Source organism: Doryrhamphus excisus, chromosome 19, assembly GCF_030265055.1.
Source record: "Doryrhamphus excisus isolate RoL2022-K1 chromosome 19, RoL_Dexc_1.0, whole genome shotgun sequence".
NCBI lineage: Eukaryota > Metazoa > Chordata > Actinopteri > Syngnathiformes > Syngnathidae > Doryrhamphus > Doryrhamphus excisus.
The window spans coordinates 8,267,487-8,283,889 of NC_080484.1; the positions used below are offsets into that span (position 1 = coordinate 8,267,487).

Below are 16,403 nucleotides of genomic sequence, written 5' to 3' on the forward strand. Positions count from 1 at the left end.
CGCGACCCTCATGAGGATAAGCGGTAGAAAATGAAATAATTGACGGTTTTTGGTGAAATAAGCAAATATAATGAGTTTATCTGAATTTTTTTCCCCCAAAACGTTCAACAGTTGTGCATGGCCACCAGTTTGTTTAGATCAGGGGTGCTCACACTTTTTCAGCATGCGAGCTACTTTTAAAATGACCGAGTCAAAATGATCTACCCACTACAAAAATGCAAAACATCTATTTATTTTCAAATGTATTGAGGATTATTTGTACGTACAATGTATGTTGATGTACCTTACATAACCAAATGAGCCAATATTGCAAAACACACATAATTAACTATTAACATTTTTTGTAATTACCTGAGTTTACTTTGATGACTTGCACTGAATTGAATCAGCCAGGGATGCATAGTCCGGACAGTAGCAGCTGATAGCCAGCCTCAAGCACACTTCCAAATGTTTATCAGTCATGGATAATATCCGTATCATAATATCCGTATAATATTCCATATCCGTATGGAAGTGATATGTTTTTTTGCCTTTTTACTTGGTCCAGTTTTTGCCTTTTTACTTGGTCCAGCTCCTTCACTCATTTTAGTGACCATAAACTTTAGCGAGGGCTTTAAAATCTCGCAATTCACCGACTAGCTTAGCACTTTGCATCGTTGTTTACGCATGAGCGGTGACCTAAAGGTCAAAATTCAGTTGTCATCTGATTGGTTGTCCTGTATGTCAATCAAGTAACGGGGATGGATGATAGGCTGACATCGTAAGTTCTGCTGCACTTAGAGACGTTGTTTGATTTGATTGGTCACCCGAAGGGCAACATTCAGTTGTCATCTGAATGGCTGCCCTGTATATCAATCAAGTGACGGCATTGATGCTGGGATGATATTTTTGTAATGTCACGCCGCGATCGACCAGCGATCGACCAGTACCACCTCCGCGATCGACCGGTAGCTCGCGATTGACTTAATGAGCACCCCTGGTTTAGATGTTAAGACAAATTACATTTATAAATTACATTTATATAGCACATCGTCTTGTAAAAAGTATGAGCTAATAAATAAATACAACCTGTTCAAAGGATGTATTTCCTTCCATCTTGAAATAGCTACTACTACTTTTACATTTATCTTTGTTTTATGTGGTAAAAGTCAGTCGTCAATCAATCCTGCATTCAGATGGGCATTATGGGGAGCGACATTGGCAAATGCAAGGCTAGAATTATTTCGAATGTAGCCGGACCAGTAGAAAAAAATGAGGGCCACAACCTGCAAGTCAATATCTGTACACACAAAATATATTTTATTGACACCAGAGAAGTTCCACAATAAAAATGTATATTGCAATGGGAACGACTGTGCAGTTGAAGGCAGGGTGGCCTCTGAGGAAAGCCGAAGATGAATATGAAACTTGTTATATATGAAGATTACATGTGCTGAAAATCCTATATTTATACACTATTCAACACCATAGGGAAAAGCCGGATTACATTTCCAATCCTAGCGATAACATTAAAATAGCATAACAGTCCCTATTGAATATACGACCTTAAAGAAAATTGACTACAGAATAAATATTTCTCGTGTGTGTGTGTTGCTGTCACATTTAGATCTAGTTTTAAACCAAAACAGTGTGAAGCTCTCAGGAGAAGCTGAGAACATTAAGACCCAACTTGACTAGTTTAACCGCAGTTCATCCCACAAACGTTTTTGAAACGATTTGCCCGTTGCGGCATCCTCTCTTGGAAAAAAGGGTTAACTTGTGTTTCTCCCGCACTCAGATGTTTAACATTTAATGTGCGCTATATATTTAGATTGTAAATGCACTCTGAATTCAACTGCGTCCGTTATGTAACACGCTGGGATGTACAAATACTGCGCTGTTGTTTCTGCTATTTCCAGTCTGTACTGAAGTCATAGAATGGGGTTTTAAACAATCGTGTGTGTGTGTGTGTGTGTGTATATATAAAATATTGCTTTTTGGTTAAGGTTTTTATCTATATGTTTATTCTTGGGTTTTCCCAGTGGCCATAGGGCTTTGTTCTATTTTAAGGTTACGGCGATCAATTATTCAAAGCAAACCTCACAATCTAATGTTTGATGCTTGTCAGCTGTTTTTTTTTTTTGTCTTTCTCAGTCGTGGAAAGCACATACCTTGAATCATCCACACTTACATCTTGCACTGTCCCTGTGACACAACTGACAGATGGTGCTAAATGTGTGGGACATGATACCAGCTTTTCCTCCCAGAATGATTTGCAGCCTATTTTACGAAGAGATTCCGCAAAATTAGAACTGGAATGTAGTATTTACACAGGAGCTTCCAAAGCGTGATATTGCATTTTCTTTTTATCTACAGCATATTTAACACATCTGTTTTTATACTTTACTAGTATCTTTAATACTACTACTACAACTATTTTCTAACAGTGGTACATTTATGGGCTGCACGGCGGTCGAGTGGTTAGCACGCAGACCTCACAGCTAGGAGACTAGGGTTCAATTCCACCCTCGGCCATCTCTGTGTGGAGTTTGCATGTTCTCCCCGTGCATGCGTACTGGTACTCCGGTTTCCTCCCACATTCCAAAAACATGATAGGTTAATTGGCCACTCCAAATTGTCCATAGGTATGAATGTGAGTGTGAATGGTTGTTTGTCTACATGTGCCCTGTGATTGGCTGGCCACCAGTCCAAGGTGTACCCCGCCTCTCGCCCGAAGACAGCTGGGATAGGCTCCAGCACCCCTGTGACCCTCGTGAGGAAAAAGCGGTAGAAAATGAATGAATGAATGAATGAATGGTACATTTATGCTGTACATTTTACCTCTATTAGCACGTATTTATTCATATTTCGACCCTTTGTATTGAGTTGTGGACTCCTATAGAGCAGCTCCACACAATAACCCGTACAGAAAACTTTTTTAGATCTTTCTAAATCTGTACCTATTCCAGCTGTATTTGTGCTTCCTGCCAAAACGGTCTGTTTTAATTTATTCCACACACGGCCCGCCCACTCCACGCCAAGAGTGTCCTCCATAACTCCGGGCAAACCCCACTTTCTAATATAGCGGATATAGGAGTTGATAATAAATTGAAAACGTTTAGGAGCTATTAGCAGATCATGAGTTGCCTGCCTGCTGGAGAAAGAGAGCTCATTGTCGGACACACTTTGCCAGAGGCGCCGTTGGTGCGGTGGAGCTCAGAATCCGGACTTGAGGGTGCTGCCTGGACGCACAGCATGTCCGAAATTAATGCACCTTTCCCGACGAGAGGGTATAGTTTGGCGGACATTTCACCTTCATGTACACAAAAACAGTCCCGTGTGAAATTCCACTGGCAAAAGAAAATATTTTACAATAACTTCTGCCTGAGCTTGTTTTGTAACCAGAGTAGCAGCGCTTGGGGGATGGCAGAGAGCTTATCTGGCTTACAGCCACGCCCATATAAGGAAGTCCCGCACCTCTGTCTCATCACAAAGGGGCAGTCTTCAGGGCTCGCTTCTAAATGCACAAACCGCATTATTTGAAACTTTGGCATTGTATAACATGGGAATACATCATTCTGACTACATTCATAGGTCAGAATTGTGGAAAATCCACAAGTCTGTGGGGCTTTGAATGTTGAATTGCTAATGTACAGGGATCCACTGTACATTCATTCTCATCATATAAACTCATAAGATGTAATTCTAACTGGCCACTGCACTCCCACCACCTCATGCACTGTCAAGAAAAAACCTTTTCCTCCTCTTGTAGCCTATATTTCCCCTCGGAACACTCTTGGGTTTCTCCGGCTCCCAAGCAGAATACTAACCAACCAAGTCGCCACATACCTGCTCCTACTCTGTCTTGACATAGATTGGTGGTGATTGATCCGTACACATTGTAGGTGGGGGCAGCTTTATTTACATTGGGGCTTTTTTTTAAACACACACTTACTTAGGAAGAAGTACATACTGTGCATATAAAACATGACATCATGAAAAAGGTGATCAGTAAATCATTTGTTGTTTTGATAGATCTAATCTATTTAAGTGGGACCAAATGAGGATCGCATATACATGATTGGACCGGGGCCTTGTCCTCTTGTACATTTTCAACAAGATGTGAAGGCATTTTAATCAGAATCTTGCATAAAGCCAATGAAGGAAGTTGCAACAGACTTGATGTTGTAGTTGTATACATAGCTGGTTTAATATGTGTTGCATATTTTTTTAAATTTTTTTACTGCATAAGTATGTATAGATGTAGCTCTAACAATATGATTTGAATCAAGAGGACAAATAGAGATGGCTCAGGTTGCTGGTGCTTAGCAGGTACAGTCATGTGTATCCAGTGATTACTGCAAGGGAGGTGTTGTCATAGTAACCGAGCAACATTGATTGCATCTTGCTGTGTTTATTGGATGTTAATAATATAACAGGCTTATTGGATGTCAAGTTTTTTTTTATACCAATGAACCAATAAGAAATAAATGTGGTATACTTTTTCCCCAACATGTATTTGCAGTTCACATCCTGCAGTAATTGTGTCAAGGTGTTCATAAAATGGCTATTTCACTGCGTATATATCTTTGCTCATGTTGTCATCGTGTGTTTTAGGGTCAACCCGTGGGCCACTGTGACTTCAATATCCGGTTGTTATGCATCGAAAAGGAGATCATTTCCCCGCGAATGGAAAAGATGAAGACGGGACAGATTGACAAGACGAGAGAGCCGTTCAGCGTCCGGAATAAGCCGTTCTTCGACATTCACGCATCACGCAAGGTAAATCGTTTCTAATTTCTTAATTCATATCGCACTAATGTGCATGTGTTAAGATGTTTATATCTATTTTATTAAAAGATTAGACAGAGTAGAAAGGTTATTAAATATATAGTGGACGCTTTGGGCTTTGCATGGCTGTATGCTAACCTGTACAAGTACCAAAACCCAGAAGTACAGTATTGGTATATCATTTTAGGTGCTTGTGATCATTTGGGGTGCTCCGGTATCGACATTAGCCGATATTTGCTTTAAAATGCAGATCCCCTCCACCAGTCAGCTCCGCCCAGGCTGCAGCATTCAGAATAAGCATGTCGGCCGTGTGTGGGGACGTCCAGTCTTTGTGAGAGTGCACCCTGCCCAAACGTGCCTCAAAAATGTCTCCCTTTAAAAAGCTCAGATTGGTGCAGCATTTGGGCCCGAACACTTTGGCAGAGTGTGGTTATCTGGCTTACAGCCACGCCCATATAAGGAAGTCCCGCACCTCTGTCACATCACAAAGGGGCAGTCTTCAGGGCTCACTTCTAAATGCACAAACCGCATTATTTGAAACTTTGGCATTGTATAACATGGGAATACATCATTCTGACTACATTCATAGGTCAGAAAAGTGGAAAATCCACAAGTCTGTGGGGGCTTTGAATGTTGAGTTTGAGGCTCGCAATGTGATCTTCCGTCAGGCAGCGGCTATAAAGCCCCCGGTCCCGACCCGCTGTTCTTGGGAGTGTGGGCAAAATTCGGGGATGAGTACCGCCTCAGTAAGGATTTGGGAGTGCTATGAAGAACTTTTAGTGCAAGAGGAACTTTCGTTGTGTGCAGGGCTGAATTGGACTCCGGATGATCTGTGACGTGTTGTTCACACTGACATTGTATATATCCTTCCGGGCACAGAAGAGGGAATCGGCTGCATAAAATCCTGATCGGAACATTCCTAATGATCATGCATGACTTTAGCTGGTCATTTCTCTGCCAGCATAAAAATAGTTCGACTCATTTCACTCATTGGATCAAAGCAATGGGAACATTGATACATCATTTTTGTCCTTTTTGTTTTACAATTTGACCTGAGGGTGCCTTGTTGACTAGTTGTAATGCTATTGTAATGGCATTACAAGAGCAATTAAGAATGGGAGGACTGTACTGGCTTAGACCTTAAAAAATGCATGTCCAGTTTCTTCATCAGCATACTAAATGGTTAGCATACTGTGTAATCCGCTCGCCCAGAGTAACCCTGTCGAAATATCATGGAGGACATGACTGCTTTCCTTTTTGGAGATGATGCTTGTTAAATCAATACGTCTGGTGAAGTTGTATGGGGTTTTTTTTTCCCCCAGAAAGGAGAATATCTGAAACCTTTCAGGTCTACAAGAATGTGCTGGTGGCATTTGATTGCAGGATAAAATTGTTGTTGGCCTTTTGGTCCGAGAGATGAAGACAGACTCTTGACTCTCTGAGCACTTGAGACTGTGGTGGCTATACTGCTAAACTTTCTCTGGAAAACTTTGATGCTTTAGAAGGTTCAGGCAAGGAGAGCATCTTACTAACAGAAGAGTGGACTATTCCAGATAATATTGGGGTTATTTATTTCATTTTGGGATCTGAAAGCTCCCTGGTTCTTCAGTTGCAAGTTCCACTGCAATACAAATGAGTTTATGATTGAGTTACATACTGTTGTAGTTTCTAGTGTTGTTCAAATAAACTACTTACTGAAAGAAAGGTTGTCAAGTTGCACTACAAGACTGATATCGTAAGTGAATCTAGTACACACCTAATTATGTCCAAAAATGTCACCAAATGACATTTCAATAAAAAATGATTAGACTATTTCTTATTATCCTATTTGTAAGTCAGTGGTGTGTGTGTGTGAGTGACAGGTAAAAAAGCTCCGACTTATTCAGGCAGAAATGGTTTGGTCTGCACAGCAGTGCTTCTCAACTTATTTTCTGTCATGCCTCCACATGTCATGACAACTTTTTTGCCCCCCCCCCCCCCCCCCCCCACACACACACACAAACAACAAAATGGAGAGTATACAAGCATATTCAACATTGAGTACTATAAATTTGTACATGTTGGTAGGTCTGCATTGAAATGACCCCCCCACACCCAGTACAGTGTGAATCTCTAGACCCCCAAATGAAGACGGCACATTTTATATTACTTAAGGTCTTAATTGTGATGTGTCAAATTAAGCTGCAGGCACCGCTACAGTCCTATAAAACATGCTGGTTTTCTAGGGGACAAAATGATGTGTTTGTGTCTTGTGTTTGGCTGTTAAATCAAAAATACAATGTAAAAGTTATCGTAGTAACATGTCAGTGATGGATGGATGGCTATAATTCAGCACATGGACTATCAAGAGTGACCAAGATAGCATCAGCATGCACTAGTCTGGCAAAAACACTATTTTTGTTTGCATGACAGCATAAGTTCTACATTTAATAAAGTCTTTTGCAGTTGTCGTGCACTTGCGCCTAAACCAAAGCTGATATTTAATGAGTTTCAACTGATGTTTTTATTCATCTTCTTTATCTGTCCTGCCTTTAGGATGGTGACTAGGATAGTTCAAGTCGTTGGTTTCTGCCTGTTCTGTTGTTTTGGTCAGTGAACATCTGCTCCTCATACAGCCGTATCTCTGTTACGCAGAATATGGCAGCGGGGTCTGGCGCTCATTCATAGTAGCACAATCCTTCACTTTATAATACATTGACCACACATTCCTTATTCCTATTGCAGAAGCATTTCAGTCACAGGCTGGAGTCTTTGTTGCTAGGTTGGTGTCTTTCATAGCACTTGCACAATAAGTCCTCATTTCCCTTTCAAATGTGTCCGTTTTATTCTTTTTCTTTCCGCCACTCACCCATTTAGCTTCCAAAGCCTTTTTGCATCCAGGCTTTGCACATTTTCAAAGCAGTGTCGTGTATATATTTTCAATGTTTTGAATGGAATTGGCTAAGAGAATATACACATACACTCCTGATCAAAAATGAAAGAAGAATTTACATTTTGCATTGTTGGATCTTAAGGGGGTTCTAAATAGAGCTTCAAAAAGAAGAAATGGTAGTGAGACAAAAAAAATGGAGCAAACAGCCACTGCAGTGAAATAGGCTGTTCATCAGCTGATCAAGGTTTAAGACCATGGCTTTCACAAGTCAAAATCTTAGCCGGACTGTGGAGCCTAACTTTGGACAAGAGGCGAGGTACACCCTGCATAGGTCCCTCCTCCAACAATAGCCTTCCAATGACTTCCAAGCTCTGGTCAACATGTGCTGCTATAATCAGAATAGTCAATGGGGCATGCGCAGTAATCCGTACTGCAAGTTTTTCGGCCGTCCAGTCTTGAAATTATGTTCGGTTTGGAAAAACAAACTCTCCAGTCCAGTGCTGATTGCTCACCTCCGTTTTTAAAACTGAGGAACGTCTTTAGCTGCGTGTTACGTGAATTCAATCTTGCTAATATTCATTCATTCATTCATTTATTCATTTTCTACCGCTTAGCCTCACAAGAGTTGCGGTGGTGCTGGAGCCTATCCCAGCTGTCTTCGGGCGAGAGGCGGGGTACACCCTGGACTGGTGGCCAGCCAACCACAGGGCACATATAGACAAACAACCATTCACACTCACATTCATACCTATGGACAATTTGGAGTGGCCAATTAACCTAGCATGTTTTTGGCATGTGGGAGGAAACCGGAGTACCCGGAGAAAACCCACGCATGCACGGGGAGAACATGCAAACTCCACACAGAGATGGCCGAGGGTGGAATTAAACTTGGGTCTCCGAGCTCTGAGGCCTGCGCACTAACCACTCGTCCGCCATGCAGCGTCTTACTAATATTTTACAATTAAACTCGGGACATGTTTTATACAGATATGTTTTCTTTTTTTAACAGTGTAGAAGGATTTAGATTCTGTTCCACACTCCTGTTCAGAAGGTGGCAGTAATGCACATCTAAAGCTGCTTGTCAACCGCCAATAAAAACAGAAGAAGAAGAAGAACGCACCCTGACAACTTTCCATTTGAGCGAGTAGAAGATACCTCAATCGGATTGGGGAAAGGAATATTCCAACCCTATGAAACAGATTATATGTTCATTTGGATTGCCACTTTTCTTTCGGAATGAGATGTAAACAAAGGTTAAATTTTTTCCGTTTGAGCAAATAAACCGAATGCAAACTGAATATTTGGGTCCATGTATACGTGGCTAGTGCAAAATTAAAATTAATCCAGTTTTTCAACTGGTCTTAAAATTTTGAGCCTCTTTTGCGGTAAGAGGACCAGGTTGGTGATGTTGGTTCCATTGTTTGCGTCCTGTTTTATCATTTGGGAAAAGTTCCACTGCGAGTCTTTGAGAAGCTTCCCAAAGTCTGCATGTGGCTATTTTGGCGACTGAATCTTGATGTACCGTCGTACAATTGAAGGATACTGACTTGGCTCAGCTCGATTTAGCGTTTTGCACTTGACAACCGATGAATGAACAACCCTGCTTTGCATCACCCATATGGTATCAGCTTGGCACCCGACTAACCAGGTAGTGTCTCATAAAACCTGCTTTTGCCAGAAACTGCTAGTGTGTGAAAATGTTTGTCATTTATAGCCTAACTACTTGTGTTGTTTTGCCGGACAGACGCTCATACAACCCATAATGCTCGCTGCTAAACCCTGGCAAATATTTTGATTGTCCCCAGCTTATTGGGTAGCTGTGCTGCCACTATCACTTGCAGCACATCTGTTGCTAGTATTCAGCTCATTAAAATGGCTTTTATGTGGCTTTATTCACACAAAGTACGCTTTATTCCAACATAACAAGGACACTTCATTAACACAAAGAAGTTAAAATAAACACACATTTGGTACAGGATGTACCAAGGAGCTTGATAAAGGATGGTCTCAAACTCAAAAGCTATGAAACATTTCCACATAATTTGGTTTGAGTTGTTGGTATTCTGTATTCTATATGTATCAAAAGTAACTTCAATTGTTGGTATTTAGGCCAATAAATTGTATGTTTTCAAAGCTACAGTATATTATCATTTCCGGTTACATGTCATCTACCATTGCAAAATATGAATGTTCTAGCTACTGTTCTATATTTTGAAAGCATCTTTTGCCATTTTCATATTCTTCAGACATTTATGACACCCTCAGTCAGGTTTTGTACTTGATAACTGCAGCCATAATTTTTCTAATGACTCATAATATCTCTCCCCTGATTTTTCATCAACGGAAAATGGTTATAGTCTTACAGAAAAGTTCATCAAGATATTATCTGTTTGAGTAAATGATCAAATAAGACTGATGGTGCATTTCGGTTTAATAACAGTGCAATTGTTATTGGAAACACCCCCATGCATGGTATTAATTAATGTGTTTCATTTATCATGTTTAATGAAATGGGAATAACGAAAAAAAATACAAATTCTGACATTAAATGACCCCATTTGATATTGACTCTTATGGTGCGAGCTCTTCCCAGGAGTCCATTTAGAGTGCTTCGTGAGGAAGTAGCAGATCTTATCTGGAACTGCTTTTTCCAACCGAGAGAGCTTTTAAAATAGGCACCTAAGATTGCACTCCTATAAAGTTTAAACCGTATTGCGCTGCCTGAGATAAAGGCTGAGTTTTTCTACTGAATACAATATAGGCTCCAAATGTTGACTTCCTTCTGAATGAAAGAATGGAGGACATGCACTTTACAACTACAATAGTGGGATTATTTGACGGATGCATGCTTAAAAGTACAATGCACATTTTCTATCATTGTTTTTTTTGTTGTTATTTCTCATTTCCATGTCTTATGAACCATTTTCTTCTTATGGTTTAGCATTAATAGTCAAATGGGTGGTTGTCACTATTGCACGTATATTCATGTGTGTTTATTGTATCCTAATTTGTTGGATTATTTTGACAACATGCTAGTATTCATGCATTACTAGCATTACTGTAGTAGTTTTATAATTCGACAAATTTTCATTGACTCATGGTTAGTTGCCAAGTCCCGACCGTTCCCCTGCAAAGATATTTTTGGTGAGGACGGGCATGGTTTTCAATCAATCTTGCACATGTGCTTGTCATTTCCCGAAAGGTGTGTACTGAATTTTATGATGATTGGGACTTGGAGATAAAGTGAGTCGTACTGTAATCCAGGAGAGACTCTGAGTAGAACCGCGACTTAGCCGCATTGAGAGGAGCCAGATGATGTGTCTTGGGCATCTGGTTAGGATGCCTCTTGGACGCCTCCCAGGACATGTCCAACCAGTAGAAGGCCTCAGGGAAGACCCAGGACACGTTGGAGAGACTATGACTCCCAACTGGCCTGGGAATGCCTCAGGATCCGCGGGAGGAGTTGGACGGAGTGACCGGGGAGAGGGAAGTCTAGTCCTCCCTACTTGGGCTGCTGCCCCCGCAACCCGACCTCGGATAAGCAGTAGAAGATGGATGGATGGATGGGTGAAACACCTTAAAGGTCCAGTGGATGTTTTGTAGAACACATTGAGTGTTGTGTGAGAAATTTCAAGTCAGTCTGACTTATTGGGTCAAACCTTGGTGTATTTGTCAGAGAAATAACAGCACCGGCCATGCAGCAGGGGTGCATGTTTTGACCAATATTCACCCTGTTGTGCACAGCGGTTGAGGAATAGAACAAAATAAATACATATACATTCATTAATGGGCGGCATGGCGGAGACCAGGGTTCAATTCCACCCTCAGCCATCTCTGTGTGGAGTTTGCATGTTCTCCGCATGCGTGGGTTTTCTCCGGGTACTCCGGTTTCCTCCCACATTCCAAAAACATGCTAGGTTAATCGGCGACTCCAAATTTGTCCATAGGTATGAATGTGAGTATGAATGGTTGTTTGTCTATATGTGCCCTGTGATTGGCTGGCGACCAGTCCAGGGTGTACCACGCCTTATGCCCGAAGACAGCTGGGATAGGCTCCAGCACCCCCCGCGACCCTCGTGAGGAAAAAGTGGTAGAAAATGAATGAATGAATGAACATTCATTCATCTCGGGGCCCATACATCGGGAGGTTTTCTTTTATGGTTTACTTTTAACCTCTATTATTTTTCACGTCAATTGTAGTGGCCGGCACGTCAATGATGATTAACAAATTTAATCAGATCTCATTGCAGTTGAATGTGTTTGATGGAGATGAACAAATTTTGAACGATCGTTTTATTCAGGATGCAAAGGAGCAAAATCAATGTTGGCTAGGGTTTGTATGGGACAAAGTTTGCACCTGGCCATAGTTCTTGTTTCCCTTCCGTGACAGTGTTGTTACCATTATTTTGTCACCAGTGAGTCGAAGTCCTCTTTTTGACTCTGCCAAAGCTGGTAGTTTGTAGTGACGAGGCTACAAGGCAGTAGTGACAGCCCCTCACTGGTGTGTCTCATTACCTGAATGCTGTCTGTCTGAAGGTTCCTTGTGGCGCACTGACCTCACACCTCTGCTGTCTAGTCTTCAGCTCTTTCAGATGGAAAAGTAAGACCTGGGGCACAACCTTCCCGTCTGTGTCAACAAACTGCTCCTTTTCACCTGAATCCAATTTCTGCACCCACTCACAAAAGGAAATATCATCATGCAGCAAGCTTTATTCCGAGTACTCCACATGTTAGGCTGATTGGAGACTCTGGAGGTGTGAATGTTTGTCTGAATGTGCCCTGTGAGGGTACCTTGCCTCTTGCCTGCAGTCAGCTCTGGTAGGCTCCAGCTGAGCTGTGATTGTAAATGGAATAAGCAATACAAGAAGTAGACAGGTAATGAATTAATGACTGAAAGTATGCAACAAAGGATGCATGCACGGATGTCCTTGAAAGGAAAACCGTGTGTACTGGCTCAGCCTGGCACGTGTTGTATGGTTTCTGATGTTGGCATCACAAGGTTTTTGTTTGGTCAGAACAAGAGTCCAGAGACAGAGTCCACACAGGTAAATACTAAAAATCCTGTTGCTTTCAATAGGCTCATTTTGAGTGTTTAGAACTCAGTTCATGTATTTTAGAGTTCATAATTCACATGCAGTTTATCAGCACAAACTATCCATCAATATATTTTCTATGCCGCTTATCCTTACTGGTAAGCATGAACAATTTAGCATCAAACTAGCTAGGGAAAGATTTATCGGTAAAACATACATACATTATAGCGATGTGATTGATCCTATTTATGATGTATTGTATGAAACTAAGGCTGCACGGCAAATGAATGGTTAGCAAACAGACCTCACAGCTCACATATACATTAATTCATGGGCGGCACGGCGGAGCCCAGGGTTCAATTCCACCCTCGGCCATCTCTGTGTGTAGTTTGTATGTTCTTCCCGTGCATGCGTGGGTTTTCTGCGGGTACTCCGGTTTCCTCCCACATTCCAAAAACAGCTAGGTTAATTGGCCACTCCAAATTGTCCATAGGTATGAATGTGAGTGTATACAGCATATTTAACACATTTGTTTTTATACTTTACTAGTATCTTTAATACTACTACTACTACTATTTTCTAACAGTGGTACATTTATGGGCTGCACGGCGGTCGAATGGTTAGCACGCAGACCTCACAGCGAGGAGACCAGGGTTCAATTCCACCCTCGGCCATCTCTGTGTGGAGTTTGCATGTTCTCCCCGTGCATGCGTGGGTTTTCTCCGGGTACTCCGGTTTCCTCCCACATCCCAAAAACATGCTAGGTTAATTGGCGACTCCAAATTGTCCATAGGTATGAATGTTAGTGTGAATGGTTGTTTGTCTATATGTGCCCTGTGATTGGCTGGCCACCAGTCCAGGGTGTACCGCGCCTCTCGCCCGAAGACAGCTGGGATAGGCTCCAGCACCCCCGCGACCCTCGTGAGGATAAGCGGTAGAAAATGAAGGAATGTATTAAACTATGGCAGGAATCATCAAACATCAGTCCACCGCTTGGTGGACTTTGTTTTTCAAGGAGGTTGTGTACCACCATTATGCACATTAGCACTCAAAGTCATCAAATCTTACTTTTATGCATTCCCACGTAGTATCAGCATTTGGGAGCAAATAAGAGGTGAAATAAGTGGGTACAATATGCTAATAATAAAGAAAAATAGAAATACAAAAATAACCTTGCTGACTGTATTGTTTTAAACAATGGCCGATAGTTCCAAAATTGATATCCTTTTACATAAAATACTAGCTTATTATAGATAAAAACGTATATTTGTGATTAAATGTGATTAATTCTGAGTTAACTATGGCCATCAAACGTGATTAATCGTGATCAAATATTTTAATCGATTGACAGCCCTATTAAAAAAAACACTAGTTTTCAGGATTTTGTGTTAGACCTTGTATTTCCTATGTATGTTCCTACAGCACCGGGGCTTTTTCATTGTAATGTGCATGACTGCCACCTACAGGACTCGAGTACAACATGGGAACATTTGTACAAGACTGTACCGTGTTGCACATACTGAGCATATAGTCACATAGTCACTATGCTACGTGAAAAAATGCTACAAATATGTGAATGGATTTTTCAGTCATGTTGGATTGTGCACTAAACTCTCACTTAAAATAGCAAATGAAGACTGAAACTATTTAAAATATGTTCCCGGCAGAGCCCCAGCATGCATTTCTAATTTCAGAACGATTCTTCAAGTGATGGCAACTTTGGAGTTTCACAGGTTGAAATATTTCTACCCAGGCCGTTTTACAGTAGGTTATTCTTCATCCACAGTTCAATTTCACACCATTGCTCTACTTTAACACGATCCATTGCTGATTTATTCGTCCCAATATACATGTCTCTGTTTCCCGCCACTAAAATTGGGTGTGCCAGACACTATTGCACCCATTTGTTATGGAACTACCTTGATTTATCAAAAGAAATATCTTAACTTCTACAGACGGCATAACTGAGTCCAACTCCCCAGACCAGCCAGTGGTTTGGCAGCTCCGTGTGCAGTCTGTGATGTGGGCTTTTTATTGAACAGACAATACGCTGAATTCACAGTGCCATTCACCTTAAAGCTGGAGAGGATCCTCGGCAACAACAGCACTGTAGTCTGACTGGAATATCAATCCATGCTTTCTGTCTTTGATTCAGCCCCCCCACACACACAAGCCTCCCCAGAACAGAAGATGAATGGGCAGCAGGAGGACCCGAGGAATGGAAAGTGCATCTTGTCAGTGCCGTGCAGAAAATAAGGCCTCAGCGTTGTTATTGTGGGCATTCTGCATTGCACTCTTCATGTAGGAATGTTTTATGGAATGATCCGACTTTGATTGGCTCTTCAAATCCGGACAAGCATTGAAGGTGAACGGCATACATAATGTCATCATTGGTGAATTAACCCCAAACAAGAAACATGGACTTTAATCACCCGTTCATCCGTCCTAAAAAAAAAAACATAAAAGACTTGTAAATTCGTCTTTGGGAGCGAGCGGTATGGTTGAACGAAACACATCAATACGTCTTTAGTAGCGAATTAGTTCATCGAATAATCAGGTAGGCCCTATCAATACGAACCAAACACAAAGCGTTCAGAAAAGAGGCAAAAATGTTGACTTTTCTCAATAGTCAAAGATAATAGATAATAGGTCTGCTGTCATGGACGATTTAAATTAAAAGATTCACATTTGAGAGGCTGAAATCAGACCGTATTGCCATTAATAAAACAAAACAAAACAACGAAATACCAGATAATAGATTTATCATTGATTAATTGTTGCAGTTCTAGTTAAAATGACAGCAAAAAGCATACAGAAGTGACAAATATATAAGAGAAGATGCGTTCCACTGTACACTCTCTCTTTGTGTCTGTGTGAGTGACACTATGGTGCTCTTTAAAAGTAGATTATAGATGAGTCTGTTCACTTAACATGCATGTTTTGGGAATGTAGGAGGACACCGGAGTCCCCGGAGAAAAGCCACGCATGCGGAGAACATGCATCCGGGTCTCTTAGCTGTGTGTGGTGTGAATGGTTGTTTGTCTATATGTGCCCTGTGATTGGCTGGCGATCAGTCCAGGGTGTACCCTGCCTGGGATAGGCTCCAGCATGCACGCAAACCCTCGTGAGGAGTTTGGTTAAATCTAAGCTAGTACATATAACAGAATATAAAAATAACCTCTTGTGCCAATGGCATGATTTATTGTTCAGAAAAAAATGTCCTATGTGTACTACTAATCATACAATACATGCCTCACTATATTGCGTGTGTTTCAGTACCTTGGTGCCTTGTTACATAGAACAAGGGAACGAACGGAGTGAGCCCTTTTGTTAGTCATATAGTCTGTCTTGGTGGGTGGAGGCGGGGGCACTCACGTACACACAGTGCAGAAGAGTGTAATGTATTCCAAATAAAATTGTAAAAATTATTACAATACATGCATTTGTCATGCATTTTTAACCAATGTTCAAATGTTGTCTCATGAAAGCTGCCCAATCAACTCCTCACAGTGCAGCCTTTGGTTCCATGACAAAAATACCACCGGGAATAGGAAGCAAAGGGCACACCACAATCGTGAACACAGCCTTAGTGTTTGATTTTGTGCCGTGGAAGCGTGATTCCTAAATGGGGCTTTGTTTTCCTTCAACCTTGCCTACAGGTACCTACCAGGCACTGCTTTGTGTTTGCTTACCAAACAGCTTAAACCTGAACGCAGGTCCCCCCCCCC

General features: G+C 41.4%; 1 protein-coding gene across 1 annotated transcript in view; it reads left to right on the forward strand.

The window, feature by feature from the left end:
- Window positions 1-16,403, forward strand: part of rngtt (RNA guanylyltransferase and 5'-phosphatase) — an 87,760-nt gene that overhangs the window by 30,286 nt on the left and 41,071 nt on the right. Inside the window, exon 11 of the mRNA XM_058056207.1 lies at window positions 4,597-4,761. Coding sequence (XP_057912190.1) covers window positions 4,597-4,761 — 165 coding nt within the window. The remainder of the gene's footprint in view (window positions 1-4,596; window positions 4,762-16,403) is intronic.